Raw genomic sequence first — 23598 nt, 5'->3', positions numbered from 1 at the left:
TTTCATGGATCAGTAAAACTGTTAGCAAGGGATTGGGATACCAGTTATGTGAAGTCGTTCTGGAATGGGCAGCAGTGATGCCAGACCTTCTGACAGATTGTTGCCATAGGACACATGGGCATCCACAGCTTCTCTGGGCAACCTGTCCCAGTGCCTCACCACCCTCACAGTGAAGAATTTCTTCCTTATATTTAATCTAAATCTACTTTAAAAAAAAAAATATTTTAAAGCCTTTGTCCTATCACTACACTCCTTGATAAATAGTCCCTCTCCATCTTTCTTGTAGGCCCCCTTTGGGTACTAGAAGGCTGCTGTAAGGTCTCCCCAGAGCCTTCTTTTCTCCAGGCTGAACAACCCCAACTCTCTCAGCTTAATTCATAAGAGAGATGCTCCAGCCCTCTGATCGTCCTTGTGGCCATCCTCTGGACCCAAACATCTTAGGCAATAACAGAATATGAGAAAACAGGTGACAGGAAGCTTGACCTTGCATCAAAGCTGAAAGTATCAAGGCCTAAAACTTCCAAATAGCAGGATAAAATGTGATGCTGTGCTTGGTGTGACATTTCAGAAGATGAGGTATTGCACCTAGGAATTCCCTTCCCCATCTCTGCAGGTAGCATGCAGAGGCACCTGGCTACCCAAATGTAATTGTCCTTGTGTTCAGTTCCTGAACTGTGATCTGCCAACTAGAAACAGACACTATCGTAAACATTTGGGTAGGACTGAAAGGTGTCTTTTTTTTTTGTTCTTCATGGAGATCAACAATGAACCACTAGATGGAGCTAAGCATATGCAGGACTGGAAAATGGAGAAGGTTTCTGGAAGAATCGGCAGTTACTTTACAGGCTTATAAAGTTATGGAAGAATTTGGGGCATTTTATTTGTTTTATTGTATTTGTTGACTAACGACCAAGAAACTAAATCTCTAGAAACTCCCTCTAAGAAAGAGCTGCTGTTTAGAATATCTGCTCATTTAAAAAAAAAAAGCACAATTTACTCTATAAAAAATGTTTAACTAGCATATTTAAAGTGCTGCTCTATTACTTATGAAATTAGTACCCAGTATTTAATTTTACACAATGTGGAAAAAAACCCACAGGTATTACAGAGAGAAATATACTATACATTATGGTAGCAAAAGTGGTATTTTTTGTCTGTTGGCATATCTCTGAAACACAAGAGAAAAACCTGTGACTGTTAAAGAAAAAGGTGGTTATAGGATAAAGCTTAGAAATTGTATGTAAATGGAGAGCAAGTGCTATTACTCAAATGAAAAAATACCATTTCAGTTATGAAAAAGGAATGCCACATTCCTTTATAAATTCATTATTCTGTGGCTAATGCAGTACATTATTAGGAACAGACGATACATTTGTACAATAGTATATAGGAATTATACATTGCTAAAACTAAAAGGTTTGAAGTAAAATGATTTGAGGTCATAGCTAGCTGTAGAAAATGTATCAAGGGATTTAAATGTATTAGTAACAATTTTTAAAGCAGTCTCTGAGATGCTTTCATATCACGGTTCATTCTGTAGCGTTTCACATAAATTTTTCTCCACTTTCTTCTCCACTAAAATTTGCCTTTTTTCTGGCCTTGTGAGACAGCATGGGACATGCATTAAAACTATTTCTGGAAGAATTCTCTGTCTTATTCCATCTTGAGTCTAAGGGAGCTTGAGAAACCCTTCTGTTCCCATCTCAGCCACCATTGGGCATATTTAGACCTTCAGACTTGTTACTAGGATAAATTCCTAAAGTTTTCCCATATTTTCATAAATTACAGTTTAAAAGGTGTAGTTAAAGTGCAGTTAGAATACTTTTGTGTTAACCTATAATTTACTTACCAGTAATAAATAACTTGTTCAGTAGCCTGAAAAGTGTATAAAGAATTGCTGTCTTTCTGTAGAAGTCTTTTAGATGGTGTGAAACTTGTAATGAAGTTAATACCTACTCGTCTTTATTTAGCAAAAACAGGTGCAGCTCTGCTAGAAGCATTTTTCAGTGAATGAGTTGCTACATAAACAGGCATGTTAATTCAACCCAGATAGAGATTTCTCTCTGTTGCAGGGTTGTCAAAGATTCATAGTCAGATGGTATTTTATGGTAAAAACTGCAACCCCTTTTTCCTATTAGTGTCACTGCCCTATGTCTTCCTTCTCATTTTATACTTTCGTCTGTGCCTTTTCCTTTGCAAGAGAGAAGTAGAAAGTGATAACTCTGAAGTTCTTGTTGATATCAGGCCTTGTTGCTCATTAATGAATAATAAACATTAGTCATGTTTGCTGATGGACTTGAGATTGCTCTGCCTTTGCTTCTTAGCAAAATGCTGTGCGTTATACCAGCCAGATTTCAACAGAAGCTTTGGACATAGTTAAACCTACCAAAGTGACTTGGCATACTTCACAAAATATCCAATCATCCCCCCCCCCCCCCCCCCAAATGTCGGTTGTTATTCTGTGGTTATTTTTTATTTGATGCTAATGTTCATACCAACTAGCCTGTTTTTTTGTTTGCTTATAGGAACAGCAGGTACCAAAAGCATTGCTAAGTCAAGATACATCACTCCTTTTCCTTAATCCTTTAGGCCAACTTTCCTTTGAAAGAATAAAACTAGGTTTATCTGTTCTTCACAAGTCCATTTTGTTTACCACATCACTGTTACTTTTTAGATACAAATCATTCAGTAGCTTTTCTGGCATTTTTCATAGGCATGGAGTTAGGTTGGCCTGTAATTTTTTAGAATATTTTCCCACTATTCTTTTTCTGCTTTGTAAGAAAGATAGTATTTTGAGTCATATATAGGTAATACAGAAGAATTTTGTATTTCGAAGCAATAGTTCTGAAAATAACATAGCTATTAGAGCTGAAAGCAAACCAAAATTATTCCACAGTGATAACCTAGATAATGGTATAATGGAAAGGGAAAGCAAGTATAATATGGTACTGGATTTTTTTGAGGCAAGTTGGTCGTTTGTTTGTTTTAAATAGTCATCTACTTTGATTTAAAACATCACCAATCAGCTTGCTCCTCAGCTTGAAATCTAGGTAAATTGCACAAAACCAAATTAATGTTGAATGTATTTTCATGCGGCTTGCGTATTCATTAAGTGCACGTTTACTTTGTTCTGAAAAAAAAGTGAGTTAATTGAGTACTTTGGAAACAATTAGATTGGCAAAGAAATAAAACATACAGAGTGGAAAATGTGCATTTTGGTGTCTGACCATGTTGCCTAGACTCTATAATAGCATACAAATTTTAAGCTTTGGCTTTTCAAACAGGGGCTTAAGGTTCTGGCATTTGTGAGGAAATATTAACTAATGTTAATGATATACTGAAGCATTATTTTTTTGTGTTTGTTCATGTGTATATATTTCTGAGTGTGGTGTTTTCAATATTGTGTTCATGTGAGGGTTCCTGTTTTTCTTGATTGTTGAAAGCAGTGTTTTCTGCACTTTCTTTTCCTCTTGGGTAATTCTTACAAAATTAACTCTGGAACCTAAAAACAAACCCAAACAATAAGAAAAGTGTTGCTCAAGAGGTTCTTTGCTTGACTAACCACAGTTTTGGTTTTAAAAATTTTTCTCAAGTCTGCACTATATGGAGCAGTGGCAGCAGTCCTATTAGAGGGGGTCACAAACCTAGGTGCAGAAAGTAAATGCATGGAGAATGAGTTTTCCTATTCTCTCGAATCCTTATTTAAGCTGTATCCAACCTTAATTTTAATGACTGTTCCTGTTGTGACTGCCACTTAGCACTTTCCTAAGGCAAATCTCTCATCGCCTTTCTGCAAGGGCTATAAGATACAACAGTACTCCTAATAGTTGTTAGGTAACATGTTTCTTTATTATCTTGCAACTGAGAGTATTTTTATCTTCTGGGAGATATTCTGCATTGAGGTTGTGGTTTCTGGAGTCCTGGAAATAGGTGTTTTGTCAAATCCTGATCTGCTTATTTGGCAGTTTTATTACTTGGTTGAAATGAGGCTCAACTTTGTCCAGGTTTCCAAGCACCTTAGCATCCTCTTCTGTGACCATTCATCCCATGCTGTTTTTCCAGAACCGGCATTGCTTTGGGTCAGTGAAGACTTTTAGGACCTAGATGTAGTATCATTTGAGGCTTACACATTTTGAAGGTCTATGTAGTGGCAACAGTATGGATCTGTCAGCCAAGCTGGTGCGCCCGTGTAAACGGGGTGGTAAATTTGCTAAGGGCTGCATGATTCTTTCTGTAAGCTTATTTCTGACCACCACTTGTGTGGGTATTCATCTCTGCACAAATCTACTGCCACTATACTACTGGCAGCTGACTCTTAACTACTTAAATTTTGGAATAGATGTTATGATTTCAAATGGCGGTACCAAAATGTGTTTTTGGATGGATATGGACTCCTCCAGACAGTGCAAAGTAATAAGCCTTATTTCATTACTCATTTTAATACCTTCTGCCACAGGAAGTACTCTAGAATTCTTTCTGTGTTTTACTGATCTGAAGACCAGTTTGTACCAGGTTTACAGATCCCTGGGGTGTGTAGTGCAAATAATTATTTGGAGTTCTGGTTTAGTCTCAGTTTCTTAATGGAAAATGACATTCTCTTTCTACAGGTATGTGCCATGGAACTACCATGAACCCCAGATGGGTGTGTATGATTTCTCTGGTGACAGAGATCTGGAGTATTTCCTGCAGCTTGCTGATGAAACTGGCTTGCTGGTGATCCTGAGAGCTGGACCTTACATCTGTGCAGAATGGGATATGGTACAGCCTTTTATTACAACTATCTTGTTTCTAGAGTAAATCTAATGCAAGTATTTCTGTCTTAAAGTAGACAAACATACTAGTGTCCTAGACAAGACTCCTGGTTTAGCATATTTCAACCCACATGTCCTAAGTGACTTCTTACAATGCAACTTAGTAGTTGTGCTGTTCCATGGGAAATTATGACTTGCTTATGTAAAACAAATCTTCAGTTTCGGTACATGTTTTGGTAACATGTTGAATTCTTCTTATATCCTAAGAACAATCACTGAAACGGTTCTGATTTTTTCCCCAGGGAGGTCTTCCAGCATGGCTGTTGGAGAAAGAATCTATTGTTCTCAGGTCTTCTGATTCAGGTAAGAGCATCAGAAAGGACTGGCAAAAATATAATTCAGCAGCAAGCTGACTTGCTCTTTGAGGTTATTTCCAGGTAATTCATATTTCAAGATTGTTATTAAAAATTGTGTGTTCAATAAATAGGTGGAATAAACAAAACAGGGTTGAAAATCATGCGTCTTCTGTGATTACAGAATTGTAGGACTTAGTCCTTCAGGTTCTTGTAGATGCTTCTTATCCTAGAACCAGTGCTTTCTCAGCAGTTGATTTGCCAAGAAAATGAATGTACAGATTATGCAGTCTGCTTCTTCATTCCTCCCTTTCCAGACCTTTTCTGAAGAACTTCTGAAACAACCATCAGTTTCGACCAAACTTCAAAACTGTTATGTTTCAAACCTATTAACAATTTTTGTAAAATTGGTAACGAGATATTTATTGTTACCATTGAAGAAAAGGCAGGTAGCTCTCAGCATTGAGTTTTTCAGCAGTCAGCTGGCTCTTCTTTGTGGGGTTCTTCCTGCCTGCTCAGTGTGCATGTAATTCCAGAGCTAGTTAGAGCACTCTTATGTGCTACCTGGTCATGGACAGGATGTGTAAAGATAAGATGAGACAGGATATTAATGTGGTTATTGGGGAGAGAATAAGGGGACAAAGACATAGATCCATACTGTACCTGACTTCTGCTCATTGTGGGAGAAATTATCTGTTTAAAAGAGTAGTACAGATGTAGCTACATTTGTTGAAATGCATTAGGACAACTTGTGTGATGACATTGAAGTCTTTCTGGTGATTTTCAAAGTTCATCAGTATTTAAATGTTTTATTATTCGGTAAACTGTACTGGAAGCTGACACTTTTGAACAAGTGTAAGAGCACATCAGTTCATTAAATGATGTTCTAAATACATTAAGTGTATCAGAAATTTATATTTATGCATTTTACTTGGTAAAAAGTACCTTTATATAATAAAACAACGACAACAACAAAAACACGTAAAGAAGTAGAAAAGTAATGAACCATTTATACTTTCTGTATTACAGATTACCTGGCAGCAGTAGAGAAATGGATGAGTGTCCTTTTGCCAAGGATGAAGCCTCACCTCTATCAAAATGGAGGTCCAGTCATCATGGTGCAGGTAAAAGGGGATTTATGAAAATCCCCTTTATGAAAATCAAATAAACCCGAGCAGCACAGATGCTTATATTGTTCTTGTGGATGTTCCATGGGTTTGGGTAGTAATGTACACAGAAGTTCCTTAGCAGCTTCAGGTAGCTTCAAGAATCAGTGGAGTCCCTTATCATAAAGAACCGAATGCACTGTCTGCAAAATTTAGAGTGCACTTGTCTGCTTTGTCAAAGTTGCTTTCTGTAGTTGTGGGAAGCAGTAGAGGAAACTCATGGAGTTTTTTAGATGTGATTCTTACGCCAGTTCTCACATAAGGCCAAAATATATCAGTTACGTGAAACCCTCTGACAGGAGGGCTTGCTGCAGATAGAAGCAAAACCAGTACGAAATAAGCCTAAAACTTGTTACAAGAACAGTTTCAAAATTTAGGCTTTTCAGTTCTTAGCACATAACTTGAGCTGTAAATGTTTCAGGACACAGTGCTGTGCATTCGAGGTGGGTAGTTTCTTTTAAACTACTAGATAGGCAGTGGTGATTTTTCCATTTTCTTAGCATTTGGTCATAACAAAAGCTTTGTGATTCTTATTTTAAACTCCCTGTCTTGCTCGAATAGGATAGGAGACTCTCCTTAAAAAATTTTCCAAGATGATTGTTCTTGAATAATGTGTTACCTCTATTCAGCGAAAGCACTGAGTTAGAAATAAGATGTTTATAACAGGAGTTTCAGAAATAGCATTCAGGTGTGTGTGGCATTGGATCTGGAGCTTGAAAGTCAATCCCCTTAAGAAAGGGGCAGGATATGTACCTCTCATTAGCAGCAGGGTTGTCTCTTTCCCTTCAGTCTTTTGAGTCTGTTGCAGAGCTTTATTCGTATCTCTCTGCTCTGGAAGTCCAGTTCCACTGCAGTTTTGATCATGTTATATGACCTGTTCTATGCTTTTATTGCTCTTTTTGGGAGGTAGGTCATAGCTCTTCATTTTGAATAGGGACTATGTTTTGATTACTGTTGCGAAGTAGTTAGGGTAGATATTTTATGTGGAGTTGAAGGCTGATTTTGTAGGAAAATTACCCCCACGCAGTGACTGCTGCAGTGTAAGATACAGGTGAGATGAATGAGTGTTTCCTTTCGTTATTCTTCAGGTCTGGAATTCAAGTGGCATTTTCAGCATTGCTATCAAAGGAAGAGGAGGAGTAGATTTGGACTTGGAGTTGGATGCAGACTGAAATTGGCTACTGCTTTACTGACTTGCTTTCTCTGTGCAGGTAGAGAATGAGTATGGAAGCTACTTTGCTTGTGACTACGATTATCTGCGTTCCCTTCAGAAACTCTTTCGCCAGCATCTTGGGGATGAGGTGGTACTGTTCACAACTGATGGTGCAAGCCAGCTTTACTTGAGATGTGGAGCTCTTCAGGGTTTTTACGCAACAGTGGACTTTGCCCCAGGTTGGAGAGAGCTGTTTGTTACCAAAAAATTAATTAGAAATGTGCACACTGCCATAATTTGCAGTGATACAGGCCTGAAGAATGGCCAGGCAACTGTAGTGTGTTCAGAAAGTGCCCGTTTGATAGAACAGGAGAGCGAATGCTGTGAACATTCATATACTGCACAGACTTGACAAGATAGGCTTAAGGCACAAGAAACAAACCCCAAGATAGGTTTTTTTTTTTTTGTCTTGTGGCTTCTAATGTGCATTATTCTCTCTACAGTCAAAGATATATGTCTAGTAGGAATCCATTTTCTTATAAATAGATTGAAATTAAGAACTCCTTCATGTATGTCATTTATGAGATGATGAGCTGCTTATGGAAGTAATTTCCAGTCCCTGTGCTTGAGCCAGTAGGGTTGCTCAGAGGTGAAACTCCTCTTTACAGACTGCCTAGCTTTTGTTCTTCCCCATCATCTTGCTTCCACAAGTCCAGGCCTATAGTTTCCAATGTCTGAGTAGTAATTCTGTCACATCTCAGTTTTATGTTGCCAGGATGTCATTTCTGAGAAGAGCTGGGTTTTTAGAGCATGTGTCTTAAAAGCAGAGATGTGTGTGCATGCTTGCATATGTCATAGATGATATAATAGAATGGCTGGGTTTGGAAGGGACCTTAAAGTTCCAGGGATGCCGCCTGCTAAATCAGGTTGTCCAGGGCCTCATCATGTATGCATTTATGTATATATTTTAACTAAGTTCTGCAACTTGAGCACTAGAATCAAGTGTATAGATTCCTGTATTTTCTGAAGTAAGGTTCTTGTCTCTCTTTTTGCTAGGTGTTGGAAGGGAGATGAGAAACCTATTTCAGTAAAATGAGGTCTGCAAAAGTCATGGATGTAGCAACTCAATTTTACTTCCATCTGTTTATAGGTGGCAATGTCACAGCAGCATTCTTAGCTCAAAGGAGCAGTGAACCTACAGGCCCTTTGGTATGTCTTTTCACTCAAATTCTTTTATCATTCTTAGTCTTAGTGGCTAATAATAGAGGAGTTGGCAACAGTAGACAGTTTCTTAAGGACATACTTAAAAAGATGTCGTTTCCATGTCAGTCAGAAAAACTGAACTGAGGAGCTTATCTGTGTGTAGGTCAAATCCACATTAACTCCTGTTCTGCAAATATTAGTATAGTCTTAGAAGGTACTAATTTTCAGTATTTTTCCTTGCTAAGACAAATGTTTACAAAGCAGCGGAAACAGTAAGTATGATTAGATGTGAGTTAGTCAGCTACATGTGTGGGTGGAAGTTAAAAGCCAAATTAAAAGGGCAGGTTAAAAGTTGCTTCCTGTTTTCAGCTACCCTAGAGTTTCTACACAAGCTATAATGGGATGTGAGATCACTGGAAGACATTTTGACAAAGCTAGAAGGCCTTAGAGGGTATAAGCTTATTTCTGTGCTATGAAATTGTTTAGAACAGAGTTTCAAGTGTTTGAAAGATTTATTTTACGTTACATCTGGTCTACATATATTAATCGAAAGAGAATGTATTCCTTCCATCATTTATTTTTGTGCCAAACATCTGAGCTTAGCATTTAGCGTCACCACGTTCAGTTTGATGGGTTCTAAGGAAATGCATACTCTCTGGTACTTAAGCAATCATTTTCAAAGTGTACACATACAATTATTTAAACGATTCTCTATTCTCTTTGAGTTATCTTCTGGAAAGGACTGATTTTAATATATACTCTGCTATACTGATTGTAATTTTAAAATGTCTAAAATGAGTCAAGGTACCTTTTTCCTTCCTTTACAGTTAGTAACCTAAGTCACATTGTGTTCTGTTCTTGTTTCCTCTTCATGTTTTCCCTTCCTTTTTTGCCCTTCCTCCTTTCAGGTTAATTCTGAGTTTTATACTGGATGGTTGGATCACTGGGGACACCGTCATTCTGTTGTGCCTGCACAAACCGTAGCTAAAACACTTAATGAAATCCTGGCATGTGGTGCTAATGTTAACCTGTAAGTGTGTGTTCAGTAGATGATAATTTGGGGGGAGATTTTTTTTTTCCCAATTCAGCAAAACCTGATTTAATTGGATGGCTTTTTTTGTTTGTTTTTAGGTACATGTTTATAGGTGGAACTAACTTTGCCTATTGGAATGGTAAGAAATAATTTAAATGATTCTGATGATATAGGGGAACTGCTTATGTGTTAGTGACGTATTCTGTAAAAGAATAAGCTATGCCTGCTTTCACATGGTAAAAGATGACTGCATTAGCAGTTCTCTGTCTATTGCCAGTACGTTCTACCAAACTGGCATGGTATTTACCTCTGCAAAAGGTACTTCTGCTTTACTCAATACTGTGAAACACTTGAAAGATGGATACATTTGTTTCTCTCCAGAATATTTCTGAAGCCTGTGTAACACAGCAGTGTGAGCTCAGAAGGATGTTGTCTTCCACAGGGAATATATTCTCTATGCTGAATCCCAAGTGCCAAAGTCTACTTTGAATCTAAAAATGTAGTACAGTCCGGTTGTGACTGGAGAGAATTCTGAAAGTTGAACCCCTTGGAGAGAGAAAACAACAACAAAAAAAACAACCACAACTCTTTCACCATTTTTATTGCTTTTTTTCCCCATCTCTCTTAGGTGCCAATATGCCTTATATGCCACAGCCCACTAGTTATGACTATGATGCTCCGCTGAGTGAAGCAGGGGATCTGACTGAAAAATATTTTGCCTTGAGGGAAGTCATTGGTATGGTGAGTGTCCCTAGGGTATGTTTAGAATGGTTCTTTGAAACATTCCGGGTGTACTGCAAACTCTTGCTCTTGTGTTGTTTTAATTTGCTTCTGGATTTACTGTTCTCTGTAGGTAAAGGAAGTAAATTGGCACAAGGTGGTTAGGCCAACTCAACTGTTCGTTGTTTAAAAAAAAAGTGGGGGGGGAGATCTTGTACCTCTCTGGTTGTACCTCTACTGTCCCAAAGGCTCCCTCCTTTTCAGAGGAAGGGATCCAGTTGCAAGTCTGACACTGAGATGATTCAACTCTGCTTTTTTGCTGGGTTTGCATTCTTTCAATTTGGGGTCAGTAAGCTGAATTGCCTTACTTGATCAGATGAGAACCAGTGCTGGCAGAAGGGGAGCAGAGGGAGACAGGAAGCATATGTCTGAGAGTAGAGATGGAGGAGGAGTGAGCAGGGCTTTTCCCTTGCAGCATTGATCAGGCACTCAGCTCAGGCTGGTCACTTGGTGTCAGCCTGGTAGTGCTGCAGCTTTGACCTTTGGCTGCCTGTCATATGCTTCACATTGTGTTTCTGTGTCTCTATAAGAAGGAGCATGCTTATCCAAATGAACACATCTTGCTTTTGTGATGCCACAAATGATAGGTCATGGGTGGTACCAACTTTGCTGTAAAAATGCTTTGAAGTGGGTGGTATTTCTACAAACTGGAGTTTGAAGTGAAATATGGAAATTGTATCTGGATTTTGAATAGACTTGCATTGGACACCGTTCAGATAAGGCTTAAAAAAAAGTCCCTGGGAATCTCAAGGCTAACTCTTATACTTTTTGCCCTTTTGCATGTCAAAAACATTCATGTGCACTAGGAGATACTCTTTCGGTGGGAGCAGGTCTCCTGAAATTGTTACCCTGTTTCTAGGGTAAAGCATACCTTTATCTCCCTACCTGTAGAAGGCCTGCAGTGGAGTATTTTCTACCGTGTCTCCATTATCCCTAAGCTTTTCATTCATGGGGTAATTTTGAGAGCCTTTCAAGGGGAACATACTGTCTTGACGCAGCTTTTCTCAAGAGAAGAATTCCCAAACTTCCTGTTTTTGAGTTGTTTTCTTCAAGGCAAGATCCCTATCAGAAATTTAAGTAGTGTTCTAGTGCAATGAGATAGCTTTGATAAGATCCGAAGCGTTAAGTGTAGACTAAGGTGTGTTGGGTCATGGTACAGCTTTTTTGATGTGGTTTCTTTATCTTTTAACCTTCAATATCCATAGGATCTTGGTGAAGCTTTCCTGTCTCTGCTGTGGCTTCTCAACCCATAATAAATAGTCTATCAACTCTGTAGTTTGAGGTGAAGCTGACAGAAGAAAATGAAGTTGCCTGTAACTAATTACTGCATTCAGAATGTTAGCTGTGCTACAAGACTAGCTCACTTTAATCTTCCTTAACTGTTTCTTTCGGGTAATAAATGTAATAAAGAAGGCTTTCAATCTAAAAAAAAAGACCTATTTCAATTGCTGACAGCATTTTCTAATTTTTACCATTTTGGCTGTAATTTTCTACTTTTGATTTCTTGTCTTGGGTGAATATAGTTTTTTTTAAGAAGACTGTTTTGATTATTTTCAAATAGAGAGAGGAAGAAGTAAACCTGTTACCAGAAATATCAGTCAGGCTTTCATCAGTTCATAGTTGAGATTTGGCATGAGGGCATTGGGAATTATAATGCTGTTATTTGTTTAAAAAAATAAAATAGAACAACTAAACAAAAAGTTGTCTTGGTGCAGAGGCAAGCTTTAGAGCATGAGTTTTGTGCTGGATATAACACGTCTAAGCCCAGCAAATTATACTTCATGAAAAACCTTTTATTTTAACTTGAAAGTGTCCCTGTAGTAAATACAATAATAGATAGGAAGAGTAGGCATAAAGCAAGGAACAAATAGTGGGAGGAGAGGGAGAAGGGAACAGTATGAGAAGGTAAGAAGGCTGTAGGCTCAGAAAGGAGGGGACTGGGGTACATGTCAGAGTTCTTGTCTAAATTTGCCTCTGCTTAGAGGTGTCCAAGAAAGCGATGGTCATCCTTTGCCCCTCCTCTCTCTAGAAATGCAGTAAGCTGATCTCAGGTGGTTATTGCTAGAGTTGTAGGGCACGAAGTAAACACAAGTAGCCTGACAGTCAGAGTGCCTCCCTGTCAGGTTTTCAGGTTTCTGTGGGACTGACAGGTAGTTGTCTAGTCCAGGAGCAGAGGGAAGCTGGGGAGGTTTGCTCATGGGTTTGTGGAGCTGTGGGGGAGGCTATGGTTGCCTGCTGCTACAGGGTTTGGAGGCTTCAGGTCTCCTTGGACTTTTTTTTTTTTTTAAAAATCACTTCCATATTTTTGTTTCTGCAATAGCTTCCTGCTGGGCTAGCATGCTGAAACGGCCTGGCAAATAGGTCTGTTGATGCCTGGCGGTGGGGGAGAATATGTGAATACAGGCCAAGGGAAGGTGGGACCATGTCTGCTGTCTAAGCTGATGTGGAGCTCTGCAGCCTGGAAAGCTGATGGGGGCACCAGAACCTGGGATGAGAGGAGTGCATCAGATGGATGCGTACAGGTGGGGTGAGAGGTGGTAAACTCCATAAACTGAGGCTGTCAAATGTATTGCTTGCCAATGCAGGATCCAGTACCAGGATTATGGCAGCACGGAGGGGGTGTACTGGATGGGGTGAAGGCTGCAGCAGTTCAGTATGTCCCCTGAGGGCCCCTGGCAAGTGAAGCATAACTGAATGAATGGGTCAGTTTGACAAACTGGCTGTGGCTTATGTGGCATGTGAGGAGAGCAACTTGAAGCTGTTAAGACTGTCTTCATCTGAATTTTTCTACAGCCTCCTTTTTCTGTTTTCTGAGCTACTGGGGAGTAGAGGGTGCCCCAGCAGCCTGGTAGCTGCTAGCAAAGTTATTTTCTGCTGGCTGTGAGTTCTTCACAAGCAATTCTAAAAGAAACCAGCCCAGGCAGTAATGGATTAGCAGGCATGTGTGCACATGCTGTGCGTGGAGTATAACACTGGAAAAAAAAGACACGAAGCTAGTAATTCCCTTATGGAAGTGCCACTAAAGGAAGATGGAAGGGTCAGATGGAAATATTGCCCTACAGACTTGGAAACGTTAACTCAAGCTCCCCTTGACTTGGGGATGACTCGGGAAGGGCTGTAGGAGATGGTAATGCAAGCTGTAGCCACAGGAGGGCTCCAAGAACACTGATTCTTTGCAGCTCTTTACCTATGCTGCTGTTTTTTTTCTTTATGGTTACCTCTAGGTGAGTATTTACTAAAAAATTAGGCTTATTACATGTGAACAAGTAAGGTGGATTTTTTTAAACTTATTTTTGAGGCTAGATGCAGGTGTAATCCACTAGTGAGATTATCTACTTCTAGCTAAAGTTCTACTTCTGTAAGTTGTAAAGTAGAAAGTGAGAATTCATTTAAAACATGTTCATATTTAAGTTTCATGTGCATTTTTTCCTCTTTCCCTTTCTAGTATAACCAGTTACCAGAAGGTCTTATCCCTCCAACAACATCCAAATTTGCATACGGGAAGGTTCACTTGCAAAAGGTAAATCAACATCTGTAATATGCAAAGTATGTCTTCTGTAATGCTGCATGTTTGCTTCTTTGCAAAAATTGTGTTTGAGAGTATCATGGCAGTCTCTAGGTACTGTACAAAATAGGAAGGAAAACCTTGAAAACAAACTGTCAGGAAGGAGAGAACAGCTTGTGAATTAAAAATCATGCCCTTCCTGGAAAATGAATAGATATGTTATCTGAATATAAAAAGATAATTTTTACTTTATTCTGTATGTACATGAAGTTTTACTGAACTGAATATATTCATAACATAAGAGAATCATAGTTGTCTGAAAACTCTTGTATGTAAAGTAGCTGGGGGAATGGTAGCACAAGAGGTATGTTTCTGTAGCTAGAGATGCCTCTAAGGGTGAATAAATGGGTAGGATCTATGTATCTTTTAGGTAAATACTTTGAATTGTAAATTTGAAGTGTGGAACACTTTCAATAGATTTGAAACTCTTGTCAATATAGTTTCTTGCAAGATCTGTGAAAATCTGTAGCTATTGAAAGAAATTAGTTTCCTGTCAAGGGAAAAGTGTGCAGACCCCAATCTTGTTAGATCCCTCTCTGACAACAGAGGTGTAACTGGTCAGCACATGAGTAGCTGGGATTTGTCCGTAGCACCATCAATTAGTGCTGTGAACGGTTCTGTGAAATATAGTTGACAACTAGTGTCCTGCAGTGAGTGCAGAATGTGGTTTAGGGGATTGAAGAGACAAACAGGTATTAACTTGGCTTTATTCATTCTGCTGCTTGCAGTCTAGTTGTTTTGAGATGGTGGATTAGTGTGGTTGGTGTACTGGATACTGTATTTCATAACATTTTTATTTATATTTTGTACTGTTAATTTGACAGACACCATTTCAGTCAAAGATATATCTGATCTGTTATGCGCTGCAGCTGAAATGTTGCAAAATTTGGTAGTGATAAGGCTTTACAGGCTTTTTCAAGTCATCCTACTCAAGTGGTGGGCAGGAATCATTTTTTTGTAAAAGTGATTCACCAGTGAAGCTGACACAGATCTATATCATTTTCAACTACCTCTGAGTATCTTCAGACCTTTTAGGCCAGGGTTGCCATATGAGGTTTCACTGAACTGGCTTATATTTGGTAGTGACTAATTATATGCTGTTATCTACGCACCCGCCACTTCTGCTGCTGTCGTGGGTTGCAGACACTTGGGAGCCTTGCAATTAGATGTTGACTCTCCGTTTTCTCACGGATTATGACATTCAGATAGGGCTGTCCAATTTCACAGGAAAGACTTTCTCTTTCCTGCCTTCAGGAACAGAAAGCTGCAGGGCAGCTGGGTCAGAAAACTGCCTTAAAAAGGAGAAGCCAGGACAAATGACTTGCTCAAATAGCACAGCTTTGACCTGGCTCTCACACTGGAAGCCCTGTCACCTACTACACTTCCTGATTGTTTGAGGAGAAGTGTTACTCTGTACCCACCAGTCCTAGGAAGCAAGATGGCATCTCTAAACTCACAGGTGTGAGGTTCCTATCATTGTCTGTGCACATATTGCCATCTGTACCAAAATCTTCTAGAATTGTATAATGGGAAGAAAGCTGTTTTCTGCTCTGCAAACCCACTGTTTAACTGCAGCTGCTGTTTACTGCTCTGTTTGGTTAAACTGCAACATGGAACAAACCTCAAATCACAGAGGGTTTGTACTGTCTTGGTCAAAGCTCTCCTCTCAACTCCGTGATGCATTCTTACTGCTGCTGTGACAAGATCCGGTATACCTTGTTGTCTGAAGAAGCTTGAATGTGTCGGGGGGGGAATATTCAAAATATTCATGATGCTTGGGTGTTCCTTCCAAATCAAGATATTCTATGATTCTATAATAGCAATCTTTCCAGCTATATCGTTGTGACAGTGCTATAATAGGCACTATGTGAAAGTTTTGTTGTACGGTAAGGGTTCAGCAGTTAGTCTGCTATGCAAAGGGTCAAATCCACTGCTGTGAACCACCTCCTGTGACCCTTTTGCATAAAGGAAGAGGGAATGGAGACTCGTGAAACCAGAGGAGGCTGCTCTCTAAATTTTTCCACCAGATATTCTGTGACAATTCAGTACCTGTCCTGGTTTCAGTTAGGACAGAGTTAATTTTCCTCCTAGTAGCTGGCAGGGTGCTATGTTTTGGATTAGAATGAGAAGAGCGCTGATAACATGCTGATGTTTTAATTGTTGTAGAGCAGTGCTTACACCAAGCCAAGGACTTTTCAGCTTCTCTCTCTGTCCTGCTAGCGAGCAGGCTAGGGATGCAGCAGGAGCTGGGAGGGGACAGACCCAGGACAGCTGACCCAAACTGGCCAAAGGGGTATTCCATACCATCTGACGTCATGCTGAACAATATATAGGGGTGGCTAGCCGGGGTGGAGGGGTGGCCGGCTGCTCGGGGATAGGCTGGGCATTGGTCAACGGGTGGTGAGCAATTGCATTGTGCATCACTTATTTCGTACACATTATTACTATTAATACTATTATTATTATTATTATTGTTGTTATTCTTTTCCCTGTCTTAATAAACTGTCTTTATCTCAACTCACAGGCTTCACTTTCCCGTTTCTCTCCCCCATCCCGGAGAGGGAGGGGGGAGGGTGAGCGAACGGCTGTGTGGTGTTTGACTGCCAGCCGGGCTAAACCACAACAGTACCTGATCAGCTGCTTAAGACATGTACTTGAGGAAAAGAGATCTTTGCCCATAGTCATCTAACTGATTTTTAGAGCTTTGCCATTCCCTGATCAGGCAGGTGTTCATCTAGAGCTACTGAATGATTTTAAAGAATTATTTTGGAGGTAATAAAATCCATTAAGAGATGTCTGGGGACAATGGCATTGCTATGGAAGAGGACAGGAAAGCAGGCAATGAGGAAAAAGCTTGTTGCAGAGGTGAAAAAGAAGTGTTGAAGGTGAGGAATGAATGCAGGCAAAGGAAGAATGGCAGTAGATGCACTCAAGAAATGTGAGCAAAAAGATGGGGTTTAAGACCCGGAACATGGGGAGCATTCTCTTTGTAGGCAAGTTAATGAGTCATAGTTAAGCTGAGGCAGGGGAGGTTTAGGCTGGACATCAGGAAGAGGTTCTTCACCAAGAGGGTGGTTGCACACTGGAACAGGCTCCCCAGTGAAGTAGTCACAGCACCAAGCCTGTTGAAGTTTAAGAAGCGATTGGACTGTGCACTTAGTCACATGGTCTAAACTTTTGGGTAGACCTGTGCGGTGCCTGGAGTTGGACTTGATGATCCTTATGGGTCCCTTCCAACTCGGGATATTCTGTGATTCTGTGATCTGCAGTGTGTCTGGTGGCAGTGCAGGCTTGTGAGCAGGTGGTTGCTTCCGGTCACCATTTGGTGGGCACTAAGGAGTGCTTGGTTACAAGGAAATGCCTGCCCCAGCAGTGCAGCCTGCTAACTTGTAGGTTCTGGAATTGTACGTGGTTCCTGGACTGTGGGGAGCTCAGGCAATAGCAAATACCAGGATAGCAGGCAGCAGAGATGTTTGAGCTGGGGGCAGAGTTGCAGGGTAGAAATGGGTTAAGCAAACAGGATGCTGCTGGTTGGAGCTATTTTTTTGGAGTTTCTTTTTTCATATTTAGTCTTTCACTTTGAAGACCTTCCTCTGGAGGTTCCGAAAGTGTTACTGTCACTTGTTAGTCATCTGTTGGTGGGGTTTTTGTGTTTTGTTTTTGTTTTTACAGGTCATTTTTAAGAATTCTTGAGTGTTTGTAATTTTTTAAATTTACTATTTCTGTTGTGATACGGATTATCCACTAAGTAGCAATCATTAGGAACCTGCAGTAAAACCAGATCTTGCTTTTTTTTCTGTACAGAACACTTAAGAGTGATAAAGTGAATAAAAGTAATCCATTAAAGTTGCAAAGAAACGACTTTCTACCAACCCAGTATGTAAATGAATCATATGTGGTCTACCTATGTGAAAAACAGAAGCCCCCTTGGTAGCGGGATATTAAAAGAAAGTGAGGCAGACACCTTAACAAGCTAATAGTCAGTTCAGCAAGGCACAAAGCAGCACTCATTGCCAGTTAGTAGGTCATTCAGGTGACCATGTGCAAGTTAACATCACTTATGTTCATTTTTAATTTCATTGTCTGCCTGGGGCCTAGACTATGAATGTTCATAGGGTTTTTGCTCAGTTCTATCTTATCAGCTCTGTCAGTGTCTCTGCAAAGATAACCATCTCTGCAAAGATGCCATCAATTCAATCTCCTGTGGCCTACTGGGTCCTGCATTACAGTTTAACATTGCAAATGCTGAGCATTTGGGGAATTTTACTCTTTGAAAACTGATTGCTATTTTAAGTAAAGTGCTTAAGATGAAAACAGAGGAGCAAGCTACTTTTCATCAAAAATTTGGAAGCTATCATTTGTCTGACAGTCTTTTGCCACGGTGAAGGTGCTTAGCTATGGACTAGCGAAGGAGATCCAACCTCCAGGAATCGATGGCATTACCCTATTACCCTTTATGTGCTTATGGCTGCCTCCTGCTTTCTTGTTCCTAATTAAAGCTGAGATAAGCTCACTTCAAAAGTCCATTTAGATCTATGTGCATATACTGAAGAAATAATTTCATGTACACGGGTGATTCAGGATGACTTCTGTTGCATATGGAAGGATTTTACACAAAATAGTGTATATTTTAATATTTCACCAGTGCTTATTTTCATATATCCTGTGCAAAAATTTAATAGTTCTGCTATTGAAGTAACCTAAGAAGTTTGTAGAATATTCAGTTTTTCATTATTTTAAATGCCTGATTATTTTTTTTAATTTTGTTGTTGTTTTATAAGTAATTGAAAGCAAATCTGCATTTGGGAAATGCTTTGAATACTTAATCTGTAATTAACACTGAAAAGTGACAATACTTATGGTGAAACAGACTGAGATCTTGTTTGAAACATGAATACAAATGACTTTTTGAGTTTGTAAGATACTAGGCATGTTGTGTGCATCTTGACTAACATATCAAATTAATGGTGGACTTTGAGAAAATTGTAGGTGAGTAGAAAACTTTTATAATCAAAAAAGGAAATTGCAGATGGCAACAAAAGGCAATGTAATTGTACATATGTAAATTCTTATTCAGCAAGGTATTTAAGCATGTGACTAGCCTATACCTTGCTGCCGGTCTCAATAAATTCAATCCATCTACTCATACACTAAATTACAGCCTTAGGGTTTCTAAAATCATTTAAGACTAAATAGAGTAAATTCAGCATGGATAACTATTGATGGAACCAAATTCTATTTCTAATTATCTCAGAATGATTCTAGAGTAACTAGCTGGAAATCAGTGGTACTTTCCTTAGTTTAATGTAAGTATAATGGAGTAAAAGTTCAATAATGTAGTTGTTTTTTATTAGTTGTCCAGAGCTATAGTGTTTGCCTATAGAATGTTACTGAGAAACTCACAGGTTAGTTCTCATTAAATAATGAGTCACTTTTACAAATGCATAGAAAATTTAAAGGGCCTGGATTTTTAAAACATTCCTCTGTACATTGTTTTCTTTCAGATTTCATCTGTTCTTTGTACTGTATTGTATTAGTAATGTGCCTGTAAAGGTGATGTAAGGGCTTAGGATTTCTTTGCTTTCCTATTGGAGAGATGTAGCTATCTGGCAAGGTGTTATATTTAGATTGAATTTCACTGACTTTTATGTATCTGCTTTTTATGTGCTGCAGGTGGGCACTGTGGTGGAGTTTCTTGACAGGTTGACACCTGCTGGACCAGTGAAAAGCACTTACCCACTAACCTTTGTTCAGCTAAAGCAGGTAAGGATTCCTTTGGTAGGCAATTTGCAGCCATTTTGTCAAATTTAGCTGAACAACCCTCTGTGGAATGGCTCCTCGTATGTCCAGTGTCTTATACCTTATCTCAGCACAGGAAGTAATAGTGTTTTAAAGGTGTTCAGGATTTTTGATCAGGAGACCTCTCCATATTTGTCAGTGCTCTTGTTCTGCAACTAAGGTTTTCCTCTTTTTATGAATGTAGATATATATGGTGTCCAGGCTTTCTCCTTTATCTGTCTTTTCTCTGAAGTACTGATTTTCATGTTTGTGAGATCTTTTTTTCCCTTGTACTACCTTTTTCTTCAGTATTTTTTCCTTTTTTTTCCCCCTTTTCCTTTCTCTTCCTCTATCAGAATGAGAGCAATGGCTGAAGCGCTGCTTTCTTCATGCAGGTCAGGGAGCCTGGAGTTGTCAAATGTAATCCATTTGACACTTCTGTGGGCCCTCTACTTATTTTTAATCTTTTTCTTTTAGTAAAAGTATGGTGGGTCAAGGGAATGTGATAAGGGAACGACCTGTGGAATTGCAAACCCCTGCCAAAGGCATTCACCCCACTAGCTGAGATAGGAAATTTTTTTTGTATTTTCCTATGGCTTCTGCTGACTCCCATTCTCTCCTCTGTTCTCTGTCTTGCTGCATCAGTTTCCCTGTCAATTTTGATGACTTCCTCAGAGTAAAAGATCTTTCCCTTGCTGCTGAGTGACTCTGTTTTTCCACTAAGCGTATATGGCTCCCTGATCGCTTCTGTACTGAATATAACAAAGGATGGAGTATCGGTGCTGATTGTCTGCAGCTGTAATAAACTATGGAGAGAATGTGATGATGGTAGCTGGGGGAGGGAGAAAAGGGAGAGTATGCAGTTCAGCAGGTGTCTATGACATTTTCTAAGGCATTAGTCAAGTAAGGATTCAAAGCTTGTATTTTTCCCTTCCAAGCCGTTAATAGAGAGAGGTGTGAGAGAAGCTGCAGCTAGTAGGACATATTAGCTGGATGTAATTTCTTGTGGGTTCTTCTCTCATCCTCTGCCCTTCCCACTGTTAGTACCCTGTTTAGGAAAACAGCTGAGATGGCAGCCGGTGGTGCTGCATAGGTTCTCTCCACTTATTTTCTTTTTTCTCATTTTTCTGGGCACCTTGTTACAAATGTAATGTAATTGTAGTAAGTATAGTGGACTGGAAATGGTTTACTCTCTCTTCTTCCTGCCATACTTTAATCCAGATAAATGGTTTTGTGGCTACTGACAATGCGATTGTTTCTTGGTTTTAATTTGTTTCACTTTTGTGCTGAGAAAAAATATCTAAACTGATACTTTTTTCTTTACTGATGGGGGGAACCTGATGGAAAAAAAACTCTGAAATGTTCCTGATATAAAGCAGATAGTTTGTGAAATAAACAATATCGAACTGATGAATATGTCAGTTGACAAGTGCACTTTGAATTTTCTTATACAAAATCAGTTATGAAGGGATTTTCCAAATATTTTAATCAATTTTAATGAAGAAATGATGCTGTCAGTCATTAACTTCTGTTTTTATTGAGGAAATGCCTTTGCAGCCAAGACGCTTGTCTTTTAAAGTTATGTAAATGTACTGATGAAACAAGTTTAAAAAAAAAAAAAAGGAAACTGTGGAATTTACACGCATTGCTTAAAGGTCAAAGTGAACTCTAATCTGAAGCTGCTATCTCTGATAGATGCTATCTGAAGTGAATGAAAGTTGATGTTTCAATCTGAGTGTGTAGGCAGGAATGTGGGATATATCTAATTCTTGACCTGAACTGAAGCTACAGAATAACTTGGTTCATTAATCTGGGGATTTTTTTCTTTTCTTAGTATTTTGGGTTTGTACTGTACAGAACTAAGCTTCCAAAAAACTGTACGGAGCCAACACAACTGTCTTCACCTTTAAATGGAGTCCATGATCGTGCTTATGTCTCCGTGGATGGGGTAAACATTGTTTGCTGGTATACATTTTTGCCACGAATGGCCTTCGTGAGATAGATGAATACAATCTGCCTTTTTTCTCTTTTCTACATCTTAACAAAAACAAATTTATTAAATAAAATTATTTAATAAGATGAAAGAAGTATAGAAGTATACTGTAGATTCATACTAAATGTTCCTAATATTTCAGGAAATATGAGTATTTATCTGTCTCTTCTAAGGAACGTGTAATTGTTTCCACTTTTGAGATGTGAATGTTGATATAGATTCATGACTTCATTGAAAAAATAGCTAGAAGAAGAGGGCTTACTTGCAAGCTTTTGAACTGCAGTAATGGTATATACACTTAATGGCTATCTACAGTGTTTTTATGGATGTTTTACTCCCCCCCTCCCCCCCCCTTGGAGGGGGGAAGGGAGCTGGGGGGAGTAGAAGCCCTAACATACATCTTATGTTATGAAACTGGCTTCTGATCACAAGTTTTATATATATAAAAAAAAGTATATTGTACAGGATATAAACTTTGCCTTTCTTTCCTTAAATAGCATTTTGTTCTTGCTTAAGAAGAATTAATAGTAATTCATGGACTTTGATAGTCCATTTTTTGATTATTCTTTGATCAGTGCTGATTCTCATCACCATTGTGGCCATGTCAAGTTCTTCTTTACTAATGTTGTTAGAATGGGAACAAATAAAGCTAAATATTGATGTGAGTTTAAATGGAAGATGAATCATCTTTTTATCTCTGACACTTGCAAAATCTTCTTAGTTACCAGGTTAAATCTGTGAACTTTTTGTGAATCAGGTGCACCAAAAGCTACTAGAATTCTAAAAGTTGATTTAGTTAATTTAACTAAGGAAAGAGATGTCATCAGCTAGATGAATACAGCTGATGTGCCTAGTAGTGTATCCAGTAGATGTACTGAAATAGAAATACTGACAAACCTGCTTTTTGTGTGATTGTATATGTATGTATTTGCATACAAGAGGAGGAAAGGAAAATATATATTTTACTTTTGGTTGTTTGTTTCCTTTCTCTACTTTATCTTCATGTAAGTTGAAGAGACAAATGATGGGGTTTTGTTGGTTCAACGGCTGTTTTCTTCTTTTGATGTAATTCATATAGGTTCTTCAAGGCATCCTTGAAAGGGATAAATCGCTAATGATAAATATAACTGGGAAGGCTGGAGCAAAAATGGATATCTTGGTAGAGAATATGGGCCGAGTCAACTATGGTAGATACAATAATGACTTCAAGGTAAGTAGAATCAATGAAGTAACTAGATAATTTTTTTATGGGTTAAAAAACATGGGTTAGAAACAGTGAAAGGATCAGGATTATGCAGCTGTAACTTTACCTCAAAATATAACTCCTCACTAGTTTTCATGTGAGTTTTCTGGTCACAGAAATCAAAGTGGAATAAAAAAGTTAGACATCTTTTTTGTTGGTTCACATGGGTTGTTAGACAAAGTGTCACCCACAAGACTTTCAGGCTGAGTTGAATCTGTAGCTAAAATTTTAAGATATGCAAAGCTGTTTGGATAAATTCAAAAATAGGCTGGAAATCAGTCTAGTCTTGGTCATATTTTGGGGCTTTTGACTCCTGAGGTAGTGCTTCTGTGTGTATTTGTGTATATTTACTTTTGTACCTCTTGCCATGTTCTATTCACTTGTCAGTAGTGTATTGCAATATTTTCAGTTTGGCTAAGAGAGGCTGACTTACAAGCACTTTACCATGCAACATTGCCAATTCAGATTTGTACTGACCTGGAATTATCAGAAAGCTTATGAACACTTCCATGCTGTGCTTTGGAACTATCAGTGCCCTGCCATTAGGGGCAATACCACTAAGGTAACACTATGAAAGGCA

General features: G+C 38.9%; 1 protein-coding gene across 5 annotated transcripts in view; it reads left to right on the top strand.

Moving 5' to 3' along the window:
* GLB1 (galactosidase beta 1) overlaps positions 1-23598 on the top strand; it is a 96504-nt gene that overhangs the window by 14266 nt on the left and 58640 nt on the right. For all 5 annotated transcript variants that reach the window (XM_040546846.1, XM_040546847.1, XM_040546844.1 and 2 more), the window contains 12 exons: positions 4608-4758; positions 5054-5114; positions 6134-6228; positions 7482-7662; positions 8574-8632; positions 9535-9656; positions 9758-9798; positions 10288-10400; positions 13885-13959; positions 19678-19767; positions 21617-21730; positions 22854-22985. In XM_040546846.1, the coding sequence (XP_040402780.1) occupies positions 4608-4758; positions 5054-5114; positions 6134-6228; positions 7482-7662; positions 8574-8632; positions 9535-9656; positions 9758-9798; positions 10288-10400; positions 13885-13959; positions 19678-19767; positions 21617-21730; positions 22854-22985 (1234 nt within the window). The remainder of the gene's footprint in view (positions 1-4607; positions 4759-5053; positions 5115-6133; positions 6229-7481; positions 7663-8573; positions 8633-9534; positions 9657-9757; positions 9799-10287; positions 10401-13884; positions 13960-19677; positions 19768-21616; positions 21731-22853; positions 22986-23598) is intronic.

Source organism: Cygnus olor, chromosome 2 (assembly GCF_009769625.2).
Source record: "Cygnus olor isolate bCygOlo1 chromosome 2, bCygOlo1.pri.v2, whole genome shotgun sequence".
Classification (NCBI taxonomy): Eukaryota; Metazoa; Chordata; class Aves; order Anseriformes; family Anatidae; genus Cygnus; species Cygnus olor.
The sequence above is the reverse complement of the archived record's forward strand: the minus strand, read 5'-3'. Positions and strand labels throughout refer to the sequence as shown.